This window comes from Phallusia mammillata, chromosome 3 (genome assembly GCF_965637545.1).
Source record: "Phallusia mammillata chromosome 3, kaPhaMamm4.hap1.1, whole genome shotgun sequence".
In the NCBI taxonomy this organism is placed as follows: Eukaryota; Metazoa; Chordata; class Ascidiacea; order Phlebobranchia; family Ascidiidae; genus Phallusia; species Phallusia mammillata.
The window spans coordinates 21,616,431-21,641,393 of NC_137254.1; the positions used below are offsets into that span (position 1 = coordinate 21,616,431).

The 24,963-nt window shown below is 35.6% G+C and overlaps 2 protein-coding genes across 3 annotated transcripts; both read left to right on the forward strand.

Moving 5' to 3' along the window:
* The first annotated feature begins 569 nt into the window (after positions 1–569).
* Positions 570–3,633, forward strand: LOC145219829 (cytochrome P450 2C28-like). The gene is made up of 9 exons (XM_080087136.1): positions 570–852; positions 1,044–1,189; positions 1,258–1,369; positions 1,670–1,779; positions 1,889–1,998; positions 2,092–2,210; positions 2,275–2,419; positions 2,604–2,767; positions 3,090–3,633. The coding sequence occupies exons 1-9, from the start codon at positions 577–579 to the stop codon at positions 3,402–3,404; spliced, it is 1,497 nt and encodes a 498-aa protein (XP_079943262.1). The 5' UTR covers positions 570–576; the 3' UTR covers positions 3,405–3,633.
* A 16,108-nt stretch (positions 3,634–19,741) lies between these two features.
* On the forward strand, positions 19,742–21,327 carry LOC145217444 (uncharacterized). 2 transcript variants are annotated; one of them, XM_080084712.1, is made up of 5 exons: positions 19,742–19,856; positions 20,036–20,100; positions 20,159–20,291; positions 20,632–20,704; positions 20,870–21,327. In XM_080084712.1, exons 1-5 carry the CDS (start codon positions 19,746–19,748, stop codon positions 21,106–21,108), a joined length of 621 nt encoding a protein of 206 aa, XP_079940838.1. In that variant the 5' UTR covers positions 19,742–19,745; the 3' UTR covers positions 21,109–21,327. The 2 variants fall into 2 exon arrangements, with proteins under 2 accessions (XP_079940838.1, XP_079940839.1); XM_080084713.1 differs by having other exon boundaries at positions 20,162–20,291.
* The last annotated feature ends 3,636 nt before the right edge of the window (positions 21,328–24,963 follow it).

Below are 24,963 nucleotides of genomic sequence, written 5' to 3' on the forward strand. Positions count from 1 at the left end.
GGGAGATCGTCGACCCAAAAACTTGCCCAAACAAGGTCGAGCTGCAATATCGTGCTTTATAAACTCAGCATGATATATCGAATTGTCGCCCCCAGGCTAATGGCTCGCGCAAAATTTGTTACCAAACAAATTAATGGTGCATGCCAAAAAGCACTGAGTTAAAAAAAACTTCCTGTTATTTTGCCTTGGGCAACGTAAAACCACATGTTTTTTTGCATTTAAACTTAAGACAGATAAAATACATACAGTTTTAAATGAAGTGGACTAAATAGCGGCTAGTTAGTTAATCATTAAATAGTGACCGAAGCCTTATGTTCCGCTGGTAACTGACACGGTCTGATGTTTGTAGTAGGTCTTGGTCAACATCTGATCGTATATAATTTGTAACTTTTCAGGTTTAGCCTCAATAAGCAGTTGATTTCTTATCACAAAATGGCATATGTGTATAAAAGTATCATGAGATGGAATAAATATTCAAGATGAGCTATTGTTTCAGAACTTTTGTGGATTTATTGTGACTACAAAACGTTTTGAATTTGCAAATGCGTACAAGAAATAGGGACAAGTGCATTAGCAATGCTGCTAGTTTCGATTTTACCTGCAATATTTAGCTTCTGGAATCTTTTTGGTTTGGCTGCCACCCTTATTTACATCTACTGGTGGCGTAGACCCCATTCTAGATTTCCTCCTGGCCCTAGGGGTCTTCCCCTTTTTGGGGTGGTTCTATTTTTTGGCAAGGCTCCAGGACTAACGTTGAAGAAGTGGAGTGTGGAAAAATATGGACCTGTTATGTCTGTTCGATTTGGAAGGGAGGACGTGGTTGTTCTAAACACATTTGAGGCAATTAACCAGGTACCAAATATTAAATGGCTTGCTAAAGTAATTTGGGCAAGAATAACAAGATTGTGACCTGACTATTTATGTTAATCCACCCGAAAAACATCATTCCCACTTTGACTATTTTGATTGATCTGTTGACTAACAAATTAAACTGCACATAAAAATGTCAGTATTTAAAAACAAATAACTCTTTGTAATTACAGGCTCTTGTCAAACAAAGTGCCATCTTTTCGGATCGTCCATTGATTCAGCTGTTTTACTCACAAACAAAGAACAACGGACTTGTGTTCCGAAAATACGATGAAACCTTTAAGGTGCAAAAGCATTTTGCACTGAAGTTCCTGAGAGAGTAAATGTAGTTCCTTTAAGAGGCAAAATGATTGTTTGGGTAAATGTATCCTACTTGATTCTGTGCAGAAAGGGAATTGCAAAGCGTAAGATCGAAGACATGTTAAACGAGGAAGGAGATCGATTTGTTGAATTTCTCAAGTCTGTTAACAACGGTTCGGTAAACTTTAAGGTGAAATCCGTAAGTGTTTTTACATAAGGACACAAGATCGACGGAATGACCTTCACACTGCGTGAGGTCTGTCATAAATTTGCAAAACGATTTCAGCAGTTTGAAAGCATACTATAAACATAGTCCATCCCGCAGTCATAGCAAATATTGACACATCGCGGTTATCCTCATACAGTGCTCGATTGAAGTTTGTCCTACTAAATCGAGCAAACAAATCATAACAGTTCAAGTAATGTAGAATAGGACAATTTAGTCCGACAATATAAGTTAGAATATAGAAAGCCTAAAATCTTGTTTTGAATTTCACAGAAATATTTGTACTGGCTGACTAGCAGCGTATTATCTCAGATTGCGTTCGGAAAACGCAATGAATATGGTGATAAAGACTTTCTTCGCTTGTTGGACGCTTTGGGAAATTTGTAAGGAAACTGCAGTTAATTAATAAGCTGATGGAAACTAAGCCTATACCACAAGAGCAAATATTAAATAGTTTAACCATGCAGCTACAGACCAACTTATATGATTTAGGTTTGCAGATCCGAATCTTGCGTTTATTAACTTGTTTCCATTTTTGGGAACAATCCCGCCCCTCAATAAGACAAGAAAAACATTCGAGAGTTACACAGAATACATGCTTGGTAAGAAAACCTATGCTCTAAAATCGCTGACTCGTAGACAAATGTGCGAGAGTTTAGGTCTTGAAATTTATGCATTAACTTTATGTTTTCAAGACGCAATGCAAACGTACATAGATGAACATAGAAAAAACTTCGACCCAGACAATATCGACGATTTTATTGATGCCTACTTGTTCGAACAAAAATTTGGAAAGGAAAAGGGTGCCTTTACGGTTTGATTATTTGGCGGTTTTTGCAATATCGATGCCTTTAAACCAAAAACTGTATTATTTTTAGGATGACCAACTACAAGCCACGTGCCGAGATTTATTGGTAGCAGGGTCCGAGACGAGCAGCACAACTTTATGCTGGTGCTTTGTGCTATTGATGAACTATTCGGAGTACGAGAAAATTATTGCAAAGGAAATTAACAAATCACTCGGTATGCGAGTTTTTTTATGAAAAAATGTAATTGTACGACGTTTCGTAACCTATGCCGTGTCTCCAAGTTAAAAAGATAAGACAACAAACAATAAGAACAGCAAACATAGAGGTTTAACAGCAACAGATGCACAGCAACGGTTTAACAGCAACAGAAGACAAACCACTACACAAATTTTGTTAAGGATCAGATGGAGTACCCACCATGGCCAAGAAAGAAGAACTGCCGATGACTTGCGCTTTCATCCAAGAATGCATGCGATTCAAGACCCTTTCGCCGCTCGCTGTCCAACACATGGCAACCACCACAACTGAACTAATGGGGCACGTTATACCGAAAGGAACAACGGTAAGAAGTTAGAAAATAGTTCTTACAGTAAACGAGCTCTGTGAAAAGATGGGGCAATATAAATTTAATCAAAGCTTGGTATAAATAAATGTTTTTCAAGATTAGTTATTCCTGCTTAATCTACAGTGCTCAAAATTTCGTAACATGGCTGTGAACAATTTCTTCTTTTTCAAATCTGCCTGAATCATCTTAGGTAAAGCGAAATTAAAGCAGCTACCACCAAGCATATTGCAAAGTGTGAGGTTTAAAAATTTCATTGGCGCCAAGTCTTTGCTGCGCAGAGCTAGTGTATCAGATCGAAGACTAATATGCTTTTTTGTAGGTAATAGCAAATCTTTCTGGTGCCCATCGGGATCCAGTGGATTGGCCAAACCCAGAAGTATTCAACCCACGAAGATTTTTAGATGAAAACGGGAAGTTTGTTCCATCTAACAAGCTTATCCCGTTTTCGGTTGGAGCAAGATTCTGCCTAGGCGAAAGTTTAGCTCGGGCTGAGGTCTTCATATTCTTTGTCAAAATCCTGCAGAAATTCCGTGTTGCGTCCGCAAACAGTGTACCACCAGATGTTAACGACGAAATTGTCTCGTTAGTTACGGCGGCCCGTACCTGTGACGTCACGTTGGAAACACGCTTTTAAATGGAAGTTGTGTCAATGAATACACATTCATCAACTAAATTTTCATCAGATGATTTGTGCGACACGTTTGGCGAAATCGACATTTATAAATTCGCTACAATTTGTGTACAAAATTCAATAGAGAGAAAAGCTGAATGACTTGGGTTCTCGTGGTGTTGAACTGTTTGTAACCAATGCCTCCCAAAAAACGAAAATACATATAAGGTATGGAAAGACAGCTGTGCAATACAAACAGAGCCAAAAGTTCGTTACCTATTTGCTTGAGGTAAAAAAGGGCTAATGGGAAGTAGCAAAGCGTCAGCCAATATCCTGTTTCCTATTACGTACTGCCTGTTATGCAGGCACCCTGCATGCAGCTACTTGCAGTAAGCTTGAATTCAAACTCTTTGGCTATTAACTAAACTGCCAATGATTGAATACACACATAGTTACCATCAAAACTACGCCAACCAAAAACATTTTACCACAAACGTACCTTTGGGGAACACAAAATGTTAGACGTAAAACAACTTTTCACATATCATTGTTTGCAGATGAAACTTAAAACTTTTCAGTAGGTAACCTTTACCTACACCTTTTATGTTCGATGATATATACATACGTGACAATCATCCCCTAATTAACCCCTTGCTTGTTATTCTGAACTGCAACGTACGGGCAAGAAAACAGATTAATTTGCATTCGCAAGGTAATCAAAAGGACAGGAGTGCAGTATAAGACATGGTGGGTTTATCTCTTAAACCGCCAGATTGTTAACCGCACAAGGAGTTGTCAACTAATTGGCCTAAAAAAGAACAAGATTGACTGTTCGTGCAAGCAATGTTGCTTTACAGATAGGAGGTGGCTCGGAAGCCGGAACATAAATCATGAAGAAGAGCGCAATACATTTGTTCTGCGTTGTCTTGATAGCTTTTGGTACGCGTCTTTATTAATTTGTTAACTGTAAATTTGTAAATAAAGTTTGCCTCCGGCGCTCCATAGCACATTTAAAGACATGGCAGCTATGTTTGGGTTCTTGAAATTTCAGAAAAAAAATACTATTTGTAATTTCTTGTCATTTGTTAAATATTATTTGTCGAATTTGGAACGTTGTTAGCGTGTATTCAAGACAAGTTTAAAAATTTGATGGATAGATATTCTCGCATAAGTTTAAAGGAGTATTTTGGATGTAGCAATTGCGTTAATGAAAATTAATATTTTGGTTTCAATAAACCATGATTGTCACACAGGTTGTACAAAATGTGATGCAATCAAGAAATATGAGGACTTTGAAATTCCGGAAACACACCGTACCTGGGCCGGAGACTACAATTCAACTAGTAGAAATCGTCCAATTTACATAGAGCCAGTTTCTGGAGCTCTTGCTCTCGAAGAATTTTGTTCGGTAAAAACTAATGGCATTTACAATGATACTTTTAATAGCGTTTCTCGAATTGAATTAGTTGATATTTAGATTAGAGACGGCAATGATACAATTCTGGGCAACTATGTAGGAAATGGATTGAGCACTGGAATCATAAGAACAGAAAGTTTATCTATCAAGATCGATTGTCAATTGTTCGGCAATGGGAGTCGTTTTCACCTGAGAGCTACAGAGTGTAAGCTAATATAATTGTATTTGATAATAAAACTACTGCAAAAAACTAACTGGACAAAAAATACAGAAACGAATTTAAGTCCAACGTGTTTTGTTAATATGCAGATGACAAGACCGTATCGTTTTCGAAGACAGTTCTATTAAGGAAAAACGACACATCAACTGTTTCCTTCAACTATTCAGTATCAAATAATTATGCAATCCAGGAATGGAAATTTAAAAGCGGGACCTGTTGCCAATTTGAGTTGAAATTCAGTGACGTGAATTTGCCGGGGCAAAACTCTGTGCTAGTAAGTATTTCTACACATATTTGTATTAGGTACACAAGACACGGACTTAAATAGTAGCTTTAATAAAAACCAAATCTGTTTTAATAAAACGTCTGTATTAATAAAATGAAAACCGTTTACTCTACGTCGCTGGCAATTTGGTTTTTATTAGATATTTGTATTAGTTAGAGAAAAAACAACTGTTAAACCTTTTCTCTGTATTTTGAAATATATGTTGCACATTTTCCTTTAAGAAATTCATGTATTGACCAATGCTACAGTTGCTCAACAGTTGCTTATGCACCTCAACATTGTTTAGATTCATACGGACATTGACGCAGCTAATGCAGGACGCTGGGCCGGGCCAAATATTACCCGAAACTTTAGAACAATTGGACGACAACTCTATGTGCAGCTACAAGGCCTATATGACATCTCAGGAAAATCGAATAAAGCGTTTCAACTCCAAATATCATACGGTAAGTTAGCTTTGTTTCTGACAAACATTTTTGATTTAATGTTTGCTGATTTAGATTGCATGGGAAAGATAACGCCGATCCACTGCAGGGCACAACACAATACACCGTAAGTATCTAAATTATTTATGAAAGTCTAAAACAACAAATTTGTTCTATTTCTATAATTGAACACCTCTTTTGGCACATTATAAAATTGTAACAATGTTCCTACTCCAAAAAGTACGAAAATACCTTCCAAGGTTCGTTCGAACAAACATGTTCAAAACTTGGACATAAAATGCCATTGATTTGAGATTAGTTCGTATACCATATTTTACGAAGTATCTTGCACAGATACTATCAATGCATTTTTTTCAGGGATAACACTTCCCATGCAAACAAAACAGAGAAAATTCCAACAACCTTGAAGGTGTTCAATGATTCATATCACACTACAAAAACATCGGTGGTTGGAAATGTTGTGTATGCTGAAATACGACTGAAAGATGAAAACAGCGGATCCTATGATATATTTGTCAATGTAAATATTGGCGATAAGATATGGTTGCATGTATATATAATCATAACGGCCTAAGTATACTGTATCACCTAACTGCAATGTTAAACTTTTAGAGCATATTTTCAAACATTTTACATTATTTGAAACACCAATTCCCACGTTCATTTAATCAATAAGTAAATCATATTAAAATTCAAGTGTTTTCCTGCATAAAGGTATTCTGTTGGGTTGATGATGAAAATACAAACATAGATGAAAGGTTAATGTATGAATAATGCATGTTTTAGATGCTCGAATGTTCCATAAATGCCACAGCACAAAAAGCATCGACAGAAGTTCTTTTTGACCAAAAGTAAGTCATGCTCAATGCGCGAATGTTGTGGTTAAGTCATACAGAAATATAATTTGCAGAAACAACTATACTGCAAAAGTCACAAGAAACAACCAACCTACATTTGCAACGTTCCAGTTTAGTACTACTCGCTTTAACACGGTTGGGTGGATGGAACTTCAATGCAAAGTCTCAGTTTGCACGGTAAGGTATTGGGAGTTTGACAAGCGTCTGTTTATTAGTTTGCTGCATATTCTTAGTTGGTGTTGTTTAAACTTCATGGTGTTAATATTTAAACAACAATGGCGTTTGAGGCAATCAACAAAATTAAAACATGTCAAAATATCCATCTTTGGATAAATTAGCATTCCCGACCACTGCTTTTGTGCAGTCGAACAAAAAACTTTACTCTTTTACCATGTGACTTTCAATTTGTTAATGAAAACTGCTTTATGGTGGTTAGGCAAATGAGTGCGGATACGAAAGTGCAAACATACAAGTTGTGTCAGCAAGGATGTATGTCTTACCGGCACAAGGTATTTGTTGTTTAGGTTGCAAGTAAAGTAATGTTGAGGATACAAGCGGGGTAACAAACAGTACTTGCAAAGATTATTCAACATTCAAGCCTTTTAACACGGGGTATATTACTGTGCCAATTTTGTCAAAATAATTATAACTTCGCGTGCCAAACATATTTGTGTGTAACTATTGCTTGAATGAGTTGATAAAAACAGTCACCAGAAAGCAGACCATATCGTACCTGTAGGCTAGGTTTAGTATTACATCATGACAAACGCAAAACAAACATTGATAACAGTTCAAACTATATCAAAAAGTACTTGAATTCGAACTGCTAAACTATTTGGCGCGCCATGAATAACCACCTCTGTTGCCGACCCCTGAATTCAATGCGTATGTTTTCTGTTAATATCCTATACTGCTGTTACAGAGACCGACACATGTACTAGTACGCCCGAAGCTGGAAAAATATCAACTGAAATGCTGTAGTTTATTGGCATTACAGCATCTGTTGTTTTTGTCATGGCACTCGCTTGCGTATTGGTAAAGGTGAAAGTGTTGTGTTGCCAGAAAAATAACAACAATGTGTTGGACAACAACGTGGAAACAAACAATGAAGATGCGGTGTACTATAATGTGACATTGTAGGAAAAGTGTATTACGTGTTCTTCTTGCACTTCCTGATTTGTGCTAACAGTAATAGTCCAGCCGTTGGTTAGTTTGTTTTATTCAGCACCAACAGTAATGTAATGTAAACGTGGCTTGACGTAGCGTGATTCTACGCCCAACCGAAATCAAACCGAATAGAATAACGTCACTTCAAAACCGCAGAATATATACACAGATCAAAACAACATAATTAGTCATACGTGAACAACATCCCGTCACTGGTACGGATGCCCACAACGTTCTCATCCTGTTCCACGCAATAACGAACAATTACATGACATAGCCACTTGTGGTTCCCACGTTATAAGTCACATAGCATATGAAAGTTACGTAATGGAAAAGTTACAAGTCATGGCAGCTCTACCCATGACGTGAAAAATATTACATCATTTATGTTACAACATGACTGCTATTTTTTAGTGACATGTTTGTTTTTTTCAAAAAAGAAGACAATTAGAACTTTATTTTAAACAAGAAACTTGAGAGAAAAAAATCACGCGAAAGGCACCTTTATATGAGGGGGCCTAATGACAGAATTTATATAAGCAGAAAGGCTCGTTTAAAGTGCATTGAAATGTATACCAAACTAAAGTAACTAATAAAACTGACAGTTTAAAGCAGAATACCAATACAATAATTTGTAGCAGCCATCGACAAACGTCAAATTCGACAATTGCAAACAAGATTTCACATCAACACGTGGCTGTGTATCAGTTGTCACTATTTCAAGAAAACCAGCATTACACATCATAAGTTGGGTGCAATCTTTTCATTTATCAACTCCTTAACTTAAACGTATTCATATGAAAAAAATAAACATTTTGAACAAGTTACGTAAAAGTTTTCTTCCGCCTTGTGACCGTTTCTATGAAGACCAAAGCAGCGCGTTGACAGTTGTATGTTTTAGTAGTGCACTGGCGTCGTGCACTCTTTCCATTTTTTGTTATTTTTGTAATCATTGTTAGGACGATCATTACCGACATTTCACAATTGTCAAAATAAACAATTTATTTGTAAGATGACTATTTAGTGGTGTGCAAGTTTTGTGTCTTGGGCTATCTAGGGCAGGGGTGTCAAACTCGTGGGGTTCGGGGGCCACATTGCAGTTTGGAAATTATGCCGAGGGCCGCATGTGATTTTTAATCTAGTTTATACACTTAAACAAACTTTTCGCTACGACGGCAGCATTACAGATCCTTATTTCACCAACAGCTGCCCATTATCTGCTGGTTTTTGTTTTAAAATTACAGATGTAAAGAAAAAGGTTTATATTTTATATATGCCATCTATTAAAAAGCCCAGATTGATTTCCAGCTTGATGCACAGATTGAGCTGCACAATGTGAAGATCAGTTTTAACTGTTTATTACGTCACAATCTATATTGTGACGCTTTTTGTACCTGTTTTTTTGCATTGTTTGTACACAATAGGCCTACAAAAAGTCTGGCAGGTTTAATTACTGTCGTTTCTATTCATAACATATGAATTTGTATTTATAAATTAAATTTCGGTAAATGTCTGTTTAAATAATAGCTTTCACTTTGAAAAGTAGTATAATTAGATAAAAATCTGACAAAATACTATATCTGTTGTTGACTGTTCGTGGGCCGCATTGGAAGGCTTCCTGCCTGATCTAGGCAAGGGTACCGTAAACCAAAATAAGTGAAAACAATGGATTAGTGGTTTGCAACTTTAATACAGTAACGAACCCCTTTTAGAACAATTCCTGGGATCGCCATACTTTTACCTACTATTTTAAAAACATGAAAATCCTTGCAATTCTACTGTTTGCAAACCCCCGGAACCATATCACTAATCCCTTGGGGTTTCGCCAATGCTAGGTTGGAAACTTCGTGAGTAAACAAATTTTAAAATGTTTCCTTTAACAAAACGCATTGAAACAATTTGGTAAAAACTGTGGCTGTTAGAGTGAATAACACAGAAATAGACATCTTGTTCAAACGCAGCGGCAAACGGGGCAATTTTGTTCTGAATTCATCGGATGCCAGTTGAAATAAAATGAAACAGAGTTAGAAGTTCATGTACGAAAAGACCAGTTGACAATATGTTAATGAAAGAGTGGAACTACCTGTTGTTGTAAATTTATAAATGTTGTATTTGTGATATACGATAACTATAACACTATTTTTAGGTTTGTTTTGTTGCACTTGAAAACACCAGAAAATATATAGGCACCTTTTATTTTGTTCAGAGCATGTTAACTTGTCGACTGTATCAAACGTTTGCGGGCAAATTCATGAGAATCGTCACAATATATTAGTAGTTCTCAAACTGTGCGTCGCGACGCCCTGTTGCGTCGTTTCAATTTTCCAAGGGCGTCGCAGAATATTTCCATTTCGTGGCTTTTTATGGTTGTTTTTGTGGTTTGTTTTTGTTGTATCAATAAACACAGCTTCAATAATAAGGTTACTCATTAACTTTTATTTGCTGGTGCGTCGCAAGATTAGAAAACTTTTCCAGAGGTGTCGCAACAAAAAAAAGTTTATGTGATAATTGTCTTCTATTTTTAATATATCTTAAGTGAAAATATTATCAAAATAGAATTACTGTTTGCAACCTAACTTCTTTAAACGTTTTTTGTCAAATATGTGTTTGTTTTTCATGAACAAGTTTCTCACTGACAACCGATTAACGAATAGGTGCTTTTACAAACCAATAAACTTTTATTCATACAGTATTTCTAATATATCATTAACTGTAATATATCATATTCCATTACATAAATAGGGTGCTGCTAGTAAAAACAGGTTAGAAAACCACTAATTTAACCCTTGCGCCATTTAAGCGAATTTATAATTCTGAAATTGGTATATCAATCAGTGTGCAACACATTACGATGGTGGTACATGAACTTCCATTTTGGACACTTGGGGAAGGGAAAGAATTTGTATAACCACTGTCGTATGAGGCAAACAAGACAGCTAATAAGCGTCGTGACCAGGATTCGAACACAACTAACAAACGCTGTGCGTCAGACGAAACATAAAAATAGCCTTCATTGCAGCTGATGAAGTTTAATTATGTTTTCTTTTGGTGTAAAAAAAGTAAAACAAAGCAACATCTGAAATCAATCTTTCCATTGAAAGTTAAATTGATGAAGGTTTAATCCACCAAAGAGCACATATTAACAATTCTCAGACCTAAATATAAATTTGTTCACTCAAACAACCTCATTTCGTTTTTTTATCGTAACGGGACTTTGCCTTACGCCACTAAATCTAGTGTCGTATTCCAGAAGTTCGCTACAATTTGTGTGCAACTTTTATTGGTTCGCAAAATCGAATCTCGTATGGCTTGGGTTCACGCAAGTGGCGTTGAACCGTTGGTACCCGATGCGTCGCTATAATACGCACATCCAAGGCATGGAAAGGTGCCGGGCGTTTTCAATAGGCCACGAAATTGGTTATCTATACTTAGTGTAAAAAGGCTAATGGGAAGTAGCAAAGCATAAGCTAATTTCCTGTTTCCTTTTACGGTCGTACAGCCTATCATGCGGGCACTGTGCACGCAGCTACTCGCAATTAGCTTGAATTCAAACTGTTTGGCTATTAACTAAACTTCTGATAATGAAATACACAATAGTTACCATCAAAACTACGCCAAACAAAAACATTTTACCACAAACATACCTTTTGGAAACACATGTTTTTAAACGGAAAGCAACCTTTTTAAATCTCATTGTTTACAGATGAAACTTAAAACGTTTTAGTAGGTAAACGACATTTACCTACACCTTTTTGTGTCCGATGATATATACATACGTGACAATCATCCTCTAGTTAACCTCTGGCGTGAGTTCCTGAACTGCAACATACGGGCAAGAAAACAGATTAATTTGCATTTGCAAGGTAACCAAAAGGACATGAGTGCAGTATAAGTTATAGTGGATTTATCTCTTAAACCGCCAGAACATTAACCGCACAAGGAGTTGGTTAACTGATTGGCCTAAAAAAGAACAAGATTGCTGATTGTTCGGGCAAACAATGTTGCTTAACGGATAGAAGGTGACCTGGAACATTCATCATAAAGAAGAACGCATTACATTTGTTCTGCGTTGTCTTGATAACTTTTGGTAAGCGTTTTATTTAATTTGTAAACTTATTTGTGAAGTTTATGTCTGTCGCTTTATTGCACTTTTTAACAAATGTCAATCATGGAAAACGCCTTTTTTGTCATTTGTTGAACATGAATTGTCCAAGAGGAATGCATTATAAAGTGTTATTTGAGTCTATTAAAAAAGCTGTTTTTAATTGTGTATTATTGTGTGAAAAACGATTTGGAGTAAGCATTATGTGAATGATAATTAATAACATTTTTCGGTTTGGATAAAACATGATTGTTACACAGGTTGTACAAAATGTGATGCAATCCAGAAATATAAGGACATCCTAATTCGTGATACATTCCGTAGTTTCAGCGTCTACTATGAATCAACCAGCACAAGCCGTCCAATTTACGTTGAGTCGGTTTCTGGGGGTCTTGCTCCAGAACAATTGTGTAAGGTAAAAACTCGGTATTTTTATGATACAAATAGATCCTTAACCAAGTTCAAAGCTTTGATGAGTCTACAACAACAAAACACGTTTATTTTTTTCATATTTTAGTTACTTTCACATTTGCTTTCAGTTTGCAAACGGTTATTTATGCTAAGGTTTTCATTTAAATGCTTTAATCCATGCCTCCTCCGAAAAATATAATTTATGTGATATTCAGATTGTAGATGCAAATGGAACGGTATTGGGCAACTACCATGGAAACGGATTAAGTACGGGTATCCTAAAAACAGAAAGTGTATCTATCAAGATCGATTGTCAGTTGTCCGGCAATGGAAGTCGTGAGAGCTATCGTGAGAGCTTTCTCCTGAGAGGTACAGAATGTGAGCCAATATATTTGTATTTGATAATAAAACTACTGCAAAAAACTAGCTGGACAAAAACTACAGAAACGAATTTAAGTCGAAAGTGTTTTTTGTTATTGTGCAGATGACAAGACCGTATCGTTTTTGAAGACAGTTCCATTAAGAAAAAAAGACACATCAACTCTTTCCTTCAACTATTCAGTATCAAGTAATTATGCAATCCAGGAATGGAAATTTAAAAGCGTAACCTGTTGCCAATTCGAGTTGAGACTCAGTGACGTGGATTTGCCTGGGAAAAACTCCGTGCTTGTAAGTATTTTTAAACGTGTTTGTATTAGTATGAGAAAGTGTTAAACCTTCTCTCTGTATTTTGAAATATATTTTGCACATTTTGCTTTATAAAATTCCTGTCTTGACCAATACTACAGTTGCTCCAGGGGTAAAGAATTGTTTTTAAACATCTCAACATAATTTAGATTCATACGGACATTGACACAGCCAATGCAGGACGATGGGCCGAGCCAAATATTTCCCGAAACATGACAACCATTGGACGACATCTCTACGTGCAGCTACAAGGTCTATATGACATCTCAGGAGAATCGACTAAAGCGTTTCAACTCCAAATATCATATGGTCAGTTAGCTTTCATTTCTGACAAACATTTTTTTTTACTTAATGTTTAGATTGCATGGGAAAGATAACGGCGATCAACTGCAGTGCACAACACGATACACCGTATGTATCTAAAATATTTATTAAAGGGTGAAACTGCAAATTTGTTCTTTTTCTGTAATTGAATACCTCTGCTTGCACATTACAAAATTGTAACAAAGTTACTACTACAAAAAGACCTTCCGAAGCTTGTTGGAAAGAACATGTTCAAAACTTGGCAGTAAATTCCGGTGATTTTAGATAAGCCCGTATGCCACATGTTACGAAATGTCTTGCACATATACTATCAATGCATTTTTTTCAGGGAAGACGCTTCTCATGAAAACAAGACAGAAAAAATGTCAACAACCTTGAAGGTGTTCAATGATTCACAGCACACTACAGAAACATCGGTCATTGGAAATGTTGTGTATGCTGAAATACGACTGAAAAATGAGAACAGCGGATCCGATGATATATTTGTCAATGTAAACATTAGCGATAATATATAGTTACATAATATAAGTTACATTAATAATAACGGCCTGAGTATTGTAATGTTAAACTTTTAGAACATATTTTTAAACATTTACGTTATTTGACACACCAAAGTTGCTTTGATAAAAAAGTAAATCATATCAAAATTAAAGTGTTTTCCTACATGATGATATTTTGTTTGGATGTTGATGTCAATAGAAATAAGATATCAAAGGTTAGTGTATCGATAATACATGTTTTTAGATGCTCAAATGTTCCGGAAGTACCACAGCACCAGAAAGAACGACAGAAGTTCTTTTGACCAAAAGTAAGTCATGCTTAATGATGCGAAAGCTACGGTTCAGTCATACAGAAATATCATTTACAGAAGTAACTATACTGCAAAAGTCACAAGAAACAACCAACCTGCATTTGCAACGTTCCAGTTTAGTACTACTCGCTTCAACACGTTTGGGTGGATGGAACTTCAATACAAAGTCTCAGTATGTGCGATTAAGGTATTGTGAGTTATGACAAGTGTCTGTTTATTAGTTTGCTGCATATTCTTAGTTGGTGTTGTTTAAACTTCATGGTGTTGAAGTTTTTATTCAAACATTAATGGCGTTTGAGGCAATCAACAAAATTAAAATATGTCAAAATATCCTTCTTGGGATAAATTAGCATTCCAAATTTTCTACCACTGCTTTCGTGCAGTTTAAAAAATCAACTTTACTCTTTTACAATGTGACTTTCAATTTGTCCCATTCTAAAACAGTTTAATATCGCAATGAAAACTGTTTAGGCAAAAGAGTGCGGATGCGAAAGTGCAAACATACAAGTTTTGTCAACAAAACTGTGGGCCGGACCTAGACAAGGTATTTATTGTTTTGAGTGCAAGTAAAGTAATGTTGAGGGATTACAAGCGGGGTAACAAACAGTACTTGCAAAGATTAATCAACATTCAGGCCTTTGATATGTTGTATATTACTGTGCCAATTGTGTCAACATAATGATAGTTTCGCGTGCCAACATTTTTGTGTGCAAAAATTGTTTGAGTGAGTTGATAAAACAGTCCCCAGAAAGCGTACCTGTCGGATTATTTTATTATTACATTACAACAAACGCAAAACAAACATTGATAATTCAAATTATACCAAAAGGTGCTTGAAACTCCTGAGTTACTTGGCGTGCCATGAATAACCACTCTGTTGCCGACCCCTGAATTCAATGCGTATGTTTTCTGTTTATATCCTATACTGCTGTTACAGAGACAGACACATCTACAAGTACGCCCGGAAAAAAAAAATCGACTGCAATGCTGTACTTCTTTGGCATCACAGTAGCTGTCATTTTTGTCATGGCACTCGCTTGCGTATTGGTAAAGGTGAAACAGTTGTGCTTTTAGAAAAATAACAACAAAGTGAAGGACAACAACGTGGAAACAAAAAATGAAGAAGCAGTGTACTATAATTTGACCTGATTGCTATTTTTTCTGTGACATAACAAAAAACTTTTAGAAAAAAACTTTTACATTTTTTATATTTGTTACTGGTTTGTCGCAAACGAACTATTGAAACACAAAACATTGTTTGTTTTCCAAAAAAACAAGACAATTAGAACTTTATTTTAAAAGGAACTTGAAAGAAAAAACTTAACGCAAAGGCACCTTTATGAGGGGCCCTAATGACGGAATTTACAAAAAAGTAAGCAGAAAAGACATGTTGAAAGTGCATTGATGGTAACCAATAAAACCGACAATTTAAAGCAGAAAACCGATACAATTATTTGTAGCAGCCATCGACAAACGTCAAATTCAAACAAGATTTTACATCAACACGTTAAGATCGGCGTGTGTCAATAGTCCCTATTATTAGAAAACCACTAAAAAAATATGCATTGTAAGTTGGGTGCAATCTTTTCATTTATCAACTCCTCAAACGTATTCATAAAAAAATAAAAATTTTGAACAAGTCACATAAAAGTTTTCTTTCGCCTTGTGATCCTTTCTATAAAGACTAAAGGAGTGGTTTTAAACGGGGTGACAGTTGTATCTTTTAGTGGTGCCGCCGAGCACTTCTGCCATTTTTTATCACTTTTGTAACCATCGTTAGAGATTATTACAGACATTTCACTCCAATTGTTAAAATAAACAATCTACTCTTAAGATGGCTAGTTAGTGGTGCGCATGTTTTGTGTCTTAGGGCCTAAGACTTAGACTATCTAGGGTGCCGTAAACTAAACAAAGTGAAAACAATGGATTAAAACAGTTGTTTCTAACTTTAATACAGTAACGAACCCCTTTTAGAATTTCAACAATTCCAGGGACCGCCATACTCAATTACCTATTATTTTAAAAACATGAAAATCCTTGCATTTTTTCCCGTTTGCTAACCCCATGGAACCATGTCACTTATCCCTTGGGGGTCCGACAATGCTAGGTTGAAAACCTCGTGATTAAACAAATTTTAAAACGTTTTCTTTGTCAAAATGCATTAAAAACATTTAGGGAAAGACTGTGGCTCTTAAGGTGAATAACACAGAAAAGAAGGTCTAGCTTAAACGCAGCAGCAAAGGGGACAATCGTGTCCTTGATTTCAAAGGATGTCAATTGAAATACAATAAAACAGAGTTAGAAGTTCATGTGCGTATGGACCCGTTGACAATATGTTAATGAAAGCGGGTGACACTACCAGTTGTTGTGAATTTATAAATGCTAACACTATTTTTGGGTATGTTTCGTTGCATTCAAAAACATCAAAAAAATATATAAGCACCTTTTATTTTGTTCAGAGCATGATAACTTGTCGACTATATCAAACATTTGCGGGCAAATTTATTTTATGGATACTATAAGAATCTCTCTCTGTTAGCGTAAATTAGTGTCTAAATTGAACTATTAATCTACGCTACGGCCTAGTGGTTCCCAACCAGGGCGCCGTTCGAAAAGGTCATGGTGTCGTCACAGTATATGACAATTTTCTTCCATTTTAATATACTTTAAGTTAAAACAATATCAAAATAGAAGTGATGTTTGTAACCACACTTCTTTCAACTTATTTTGTCTAAAAATGTGTTTGAGTGTTTTTCATGAACAAGTTTCTCACTGACATCTCATTAATGATTAATTATTTTACAAATTAACAAACTTTCAGTATTGACGCATGTTCAATCCACCAAACAGTATCATATCAACAAATCTCATACCTAAATGGAAGTTTGTTCACTCAAACAAACTCATTTCGATTTTTATTGTCACGGGGCGTTGGCTTTGCAGCAAAATCCACGAAATTGTCTCGTTGGTTACAGTTACCCGTGCATTTTTGTTGTAGTAAAATTTGGGTTATTTATGACTGCAATGCATACACATTTATTAAGTACATTCCTGTAGATAATTTTGCGCAACACCCGTATTCCAGAAGTTCGTTACAATTTGTGTACAAGTTTTAATCGAATGCAAAATTAAATCTGCGTGTAGCTGGGTTCACACAAGTGGTGTTGAACTGTTGTTCCCACAATGCTTTGCTAAAATACGCAAATACTCGAGGCACATAAAAGGTGCCGATCGTTTATTTCAGGGCCAGAAAAGTTCGTTATATACTTGTTTGAGGTTAAAAAAGATCAACGGGAAGCAACAAAGCAGAAGCGAACTTCCTGTTTCCTTTTACGTTTATGCAACCTATTGAACCCATATCGTGCACGCAGCTTTTTGCGAATAGCTTAGATTCAAACTGTTTGGCTTTTAACTAAAATGTGCCAGAAAACAACATCAAAAAATACCGTACTCAATACAAACAAAAGATAACACAACAAAACTACCAACAAAATCACGCTCACTAAAATTAGTTCAACACAAAGTTACCTTTCGAAAACACATAATGTTAAATCGAAAACAACTTTTTAATTGACTTTGTTTACAGATTTAACTTGAATCTATTTATCTACGTCCGATGAATAATGCATATATGACAATCATCCCCTAATTAACCCCTTGCTTGTTATTCTGAACTGTAAAATATGGACAAGAAAACAGATTAATTTGCATTTGCAAGGTGACCAAAGGGACAGGAGTGCAGTATAAGACATGGTGGGTTTATCTCTTAAACCGTCAGATCGTCAACCGCACAAGGAGTTGTCAACTAATTGGCCTAAAAAAGAACAAGATTGCTGATTGTTCGTGCAAGCAATGTTGCTTTACAGATAGGAGGTGGTTTGGAACATTCATCATGAAGAAGAGCGCAATACATTTGTTCTGCGTTGTCTTGATAACTTTTGGTACGCGTCTTTATTAATTTGTTAACTGTAAATTTGTAAACAAAGTCTGCGCTTTATAGCACACTTAAATACCTATCAGCTATGTTTGGGTTCTGAAAATTTCAGAAAAAAAATACTATTTGTAATTTCTTGTCATTTGTTAAATATTATTTGTCGAATTTGGAACGTTGTTAGCGTGTATTCAAGGCAAGTTTAAAAATTTGATGGATAGATATTCTCGTATAAGTTTAAAGGAGTATTTTGGATGTAGCAATTGCGTTAATGAAAATTAATATTTTGGTTTCAATAAACCATGATTGTCACACAGGTTGTACAAAATGTGATGCAATCAAGAAATATGAGGACTTTGAAATTCAGGAAACACACCGTACCTGGGCCGGATACTACAATTCAACTAGTAGAAATCGTCCAATTTACATAGAGCCAGTTTCTGGAGCTCTTGCTCTCGAAGAATTTTGTTCGGTAAAAACTAATGGCATTTACAATGATACTTTTAATAGCGTTTCTCGAATTGAATTAGTTGATATTTAGATTAGAGACGGCAATGATACAATTCTGGGCAACTATGTAGGAAATGGATTGAGCACTGGAATCATAACAACAGAAAGTTTATCTATCAAGATCAATTGTCAATTGTTCGGCAATGGGAGTCGTTTTCACCTGAGAGCTACAGAGTGTAAGCTAATATAATTGTATTTGATAATAAAACTACTGCAAAAAACTAACTGGACAAAAAATACAGAAACGAATTTAAGTCCAAAGTGTTTTGTTAACATGCAGATGACAAGACCGTATCGTTTTCGAAGACAGTTCCATTAAGAAAAAAAGACAGATCAACTCTTTCCTTCAACTATTCAGTTTCAAATAATTATGCAATCCAGGAATGGAAATTTAAAAGCGTAACCTGTTGCCAATTTGAGTTGAGATTCAGTGACGTAAATTTGCCGGGGAAAAACTCTGTGCTAGTAAGTATTTTTAAACATATTTGTATTAGTTTGAGAAAGCCAAGTGTTGAACCTTCTCTCTGTATTTTGAAATATATGTTGCACATTTTCCTTTATAAAATTCTTGTATTGATCAATACTACAGTTGCTCCGCGGTTGAAGAATTGTTTTTAAACACCTCAACGTTGTTTAGATTCATACGGACATTGACACAGCCAACGCAGGACGATGGGCCGAGCCAAATATTACCCGAAACTTTACAACAATTGGACGACAACTCTATGTGCAGCTACAAGGCCGATATGACTCAGGAGAATCGACTAAAGCGTTTCAACTCCAAATATCATATGGTCAGTTAGCTTTGTTTCTGATAAACATTTTTTATTTAATGTTTGCTGATTTAGATTGTATGGGAAAGATAACGGCGATGGACTGCAGGGCACAACACAATACACCGTAAGTATCTAAAACATTTATTAAAGTGTGAAACTGCAATATTTTATGTAATTAAATACCTCTGTTGGAACATAACAAAATTGTAACAATGTTCCTACTCCAAAATGTACAAAAAGACCTTCCAAAGTTGGTTCGAACAAACATGTTCAAAACTTGGGTAGTAAATGCCGGTGATTTTAGATCAGTCCGTATATCACATTTTACGAAATGTCTTGCACATATACCATCAACGCATTTTTTTCAGGGAAGACACATCCCATGCAAACAAAACAGAAAAAATTCCAACCACCTTAAAGATGTTCAATGATTCACAGCACACTACAGAAACATCGGTGGTTGGAAATGTTGTGTATGCTGAAATACGACTGAAAAATGAAAACAGCGGATCTGATGATATATTTGTCAATGTAAATATCCCAACTGTAATGTTAAACTTTAAGAGCATATTTTCAAACATTTTACATTATTTGACAAACCAATTCCAAAGTTACTTTAATAAAAATGTTTCCTATGATGATATTTTGTTTGGTTGTTGATGCCAAGAACAAAGATATCAAAGGTTAATGTATCAATGCATGTTTTTAAGATGCTCAAATGTTCAATAAGTACCACAGCACAAGAAATAGCGCCAGAAGTACTTTTTGACCGAAAGTAAGTCATATATAATGTCGCGAAAGCTATGATTCAGTGATACAGAAATATCATTAAGCAGGAGCAACTATACTGCAAAAGTCACAAGAAACAACCAACCTACATTTGCAACGTTCCAGTTTAGTACTACTCGCTTCAACACGTTTGGGTGGATGGAACTTCAATGCAAAGTCTCAGTTTGCACGAATAAGGTCTTGAGAGTTTCAAAAAGTGTCTGTTTGTCTGTGTGCAGGCATATTCTTAGTATGTGTTGTTTAATGTTTTGTATAACAACAAACGTTTACTCTAAAACGAGGCGCTTTTCATGGTGTTTATATTCTAACAACAATGGCGTTTAAGACAATCAACAAATTTAAAACAACTCATAATATCCTTATTTGCAGACATCAGCATTCTCGATTATTGCTTTCGCGCAATCGAAACAATTTTCAACTTAAATCTTTTACAAGCTTGCTTGCATTCAATTTATATCATTCCAAACCAGCCTCATAGTGCCACTTATTGCTATTAAAACTACTTAATTGTGTATAGGCAAATGACTGCGGACATGAAGGTGCAAACAGACAAGTTGTGTCAGAAAAGCTGTGGGCTGGACCTGTACAAGGTAATTATGATTTTTGTGTAAGGAAGAGAGTGTTACCGGTACAAGCCAAATAAAAAAATACAATTCATTAATGTATACATTCAAATATCTTTATACATAGTTTAATACTGTTTCACTTTAATTACTGCGTTTTATTTACGCTAATACCCTATACCGCCGTTACAGACACCGACACATCTACAAGTACGCCTAAAACTGGGGGAATTCCGCCCACAATGCTGTACTTTATTAGCATCACAGCAGGTGTCATATTTGTCATCGTACTCGCTTGCGTATTGGTAAAAATGAAACAAAGCGATCGTTTGTGCTTCAAGAAAAAGTACATGTTGGACATCAATGTGGAAACGCAAGAGGCAAAAAAAGTGATCCAAAAGAACGAGGAAACAAAGAATAAAAATGCCTAGTTGTGATTTAACACAAATATGACTGTTGTTTTAATTGTTCTTTCGTTTTTCGTAGTTGCATGACAAAACTAAAAAAAATTAGCAGCATTTTTTACTCTTTTGTATTTCTATCGGTAGCGGCATATGAAAATCAAATAAAACAGCAAATAATCTTTTTATGCAAATAAGGAGCTTAAATGAGCCATCGAAGAAAAGGTTACACCAAAGGTTTTTGCATGACTGGACTAATAAAAGAACGTATGAGTGACAGAAATAAAAAAGCATTCAAACGATCGACTGAAGTAAAATAAGTTTACTTAAATCAGCAACAGTTTAAAGCAATTAACAATGCAACCCGTGCATAGCTTAAAGCAGCTGGTAATAAGCATAGCAATTGAAGAACATTTATTTATGTTGCAATTTGCATGCCCGCCAAAATAATAGGCTTTGAAAGAAAGGTACCCTTTCATAAAAAGCTTTGATTCAATGATAGTTCAGGCAAAACTTCGTCGAAGCAAAACGATGGCTGGAAGTTTAAGAAATCTTGTGACGATTCTGGTCTGCTTTAGAACTGGTAAGTCCTTCAGCTACTTGGCGAAAATAAGAATAGTGAGACAGTTTAAAATTGCAAACTTTCAATGCTTTTGCTGAAACAAAACTTTTGTTTTATGTATACTTAACGGTTTAGTTAGTTTGCTTCCAAATGCAGTAACAATGACCGTTTAACTCCAAACTATACTTTGAGAAAATGTGTATTAGTCAATAAATCAAAGAGTAAGAATAACTATTTAAAAATAACTGTAATATGTTTAAGCCTTGTCGGAAGACACAGCGTGTAGAAGAGGTGATGTTCGGATCGTTACAATAACATCGAACCCAACAAGTCATGAACAAAGTTTTACGTCAAAGCATCAAGATCGCCATGTATCTGTTGTTCCCATATCAGGAAAACTTGCAACACACGAATTTTGCATTGTAAGTTTAGTTGCAATCTTTTCCTTGCCAATATCCTTTAAACGTTTTTTATACTAAAAACACAAAAACTAAAGCGGGCACAAAGCCATAAGCAAAGCAAGAATTTTAAACCAAGTAGCCTACATGGAATTTTATTCTATCATTTAAAATATGAGACCTAGACTAAATTAGTTTCAAAACGTCACTTCAATAAGGCATAAAATCATGTATTAAGGCTTGTTTTTAGGTGAAAGATTCAAATGGGAAAAGGATAGAAAAGTACGTTGACGATGGTCTACAAACCGGAGTTGTTAGAGTAAATACTTCAAGAATGGACGTAGTGTGTGAAGTGAACAGCAGCCGGACCCGCTTTGTTCTTAAATTTGGCGGATGTAAGTTTCAAACAATGCTAGTTAAAGGTTTTAAATATGAAGGTTAAAAGGTTATATTGATTCGACTAACTATGTTAACAGACCTTAGAGGGAACCGAATTCACCCAGACTAAAATAGGTTTTTTGATAATGTCAAATGTTGCCTTCATGGTGTTTATGAACAGAAGTAAAGTATCTGTGATGACAAAATTAGGTGTTTATAGATCGCACCTTCAGTAAAGCTGTCGCCCGGCGAAAACGCATTACATCTGGTAAGTACACAAACTACATGTCAAATGAATGGATAATTCCGAGCAAAACAGCATGCAACTTCTCCTTGACGTTTCTATACCTCGCACTCCCTTCCCGTTGTGACATACTACTGGTAAGTTTTTACACGTGTTTGACATTTTAAAAAGTTAAAATGTATGAAGCATCAGAAACAAACACATTTGTCAGACCAAAGTTACCTTGTACTGAATATTCGCTGGCATTTTGACTTTACATTTTTACATAAGGAAGGTTCTATCCATTTGCCGTACCAAACAATAATCTTTAGCCCCAGTGGCAATTAGTTTTTTAAATCTAATCTAATCACTTTTTATAGATTCGTTCTGATGATAACTGTTCAAACGCATTACGATGGGACACTAACCGCCAAATAGGACACTTTAGTGGAAGGAAACTGACTCTTCAACTGCAGTCATATGGAGAGAACAAAACAGCTGATAAACAAAAAGCACAAGGATTTGAGCTTAAAATCAATAAGCACTGTAAGTCACGACTTTCAAAACTAATAATCTACGATTCTGTCATGTCCAAAAATTGAGCTTTGCTTGTTTGTAAATTCTCAACCGAAAAGGAGTTTTAATTATAATTATACTTTAATTCTAATGTTTCATGCATTTTTTTAAAAACATATGATGTGACAAAAGTTTTTTGTCGTTACAGCTTGTTTACCAAAGAAAACAACGGTAAAATGCAAGAAAACTGTGAACGTTAGGTGAGAGTTTTAAATCACATCTGATTTAGTAATCCAAAGCCATTTGCTTAAACATACAAACAAATCGTTACTTTTTCATAGTTTCGGTGACGAAGATTTGCGCAGACTTAGTGTTTCAATCAGAAATACACTCTACATTACGACAGGCAAAACATCCGACATCAATGCAGTAAAACAGGACTGTAAAACTAAACCCGGACAAATGGAATTTTTGTTCAACTTTTCGGACTGTCAAGCAGCTGGAGTCAAGGTCAGGACTGCACACCTGTATGCGGTTTACATTGCGAAATAGTATGGTGCAGATATAAGTGCAAAGACCCTGCCGCCGGATATGGCTATTCCAGAACATACATTTGAATAACTTGTGCCTTTTCATTCTCAAAAGATGTATTCTACAACATGACAAACTGCAAAACTTTCCAGTTAAAACATAAGTAAAAGCGTATGACTAGCAGAAAAACTTCTCACATCAGAAACCGACAAACATGTAATCATTGTGTATTTCGTAATCGCAGGATACTGGAAATGTTATACACATCAACTATACAGTGCGACCCGGCCGTGGAGATAAACCTTACATTGTTGAAAACAAAGAAGTCAACTTAACCTGTTGCATGAGCAAGACCAAGTTTTTCGACGACAACGTCAATAATCCTGGCGTGGGGTAAACAAGTTTATGTTGGAGGATTCAATAAGGGATTACAAATTTAGCGGAAAAACTATTGTACTTTATGCAATATTTTTAATAATTGGTTTGGAGAAAATGATCAATGTACACAAAAGTACCTCTTTGCACTTATATCTACACCATACTATTTCGCAATCTAAACCGCATACAGGTGTGCAGTCCTTACCTTGACCCCGGCTGCTTGACAGTCCGAATATATTACACAAACAGTTGAAGGAAATTTGAGAAAAATAAATTGCACAACTGCACAAATTGTCTGGTCAAATGAACTGTATCAATAAACAATATTTATTTGGCAGAAACTACTTCGGAAACTGGAGTGAACCTGAAAAGTTGCAGATACAATTTGATCTTTATTATGACACAAACAAATTGAAAGAGAATCAAACAATAGGAATAGGGAAGAAAGTACACGGCCAAATCAAACTGGTGTCTGTGCCAAAGACAACAACTTACATTATAGTTCAGGTTAAAGTTCAATTTTTATGTTGTTTGGCGTTCTGGCTATCTCATTTTTAACCGTTAACTAACCGTTGCACAGGTGATTAGATGTTGGATCAGTGCTGATGGGACTCAAAACGAAATGATTTATACTCATAGGTGATTAGATGCTTTTATTTTGTTAAGACCCACACATAGGACCACATATTTAAAGTTCTTGAACTACTTTTTTTAATATATCCATTTAGTTCTTTGCCAATCGCTTGCAAAACTTGTTCAACAGGCCCTAAAATATTTAAACTAACATATTTTTCTAGAAACGAGGCCGATGAAATTGTATCATTCTCAAGGAACTATCAATCAAACGTAGCAGAGTTCACGTTACTATCGAAAAAACTTCTAAACATAAAAGAACTTAC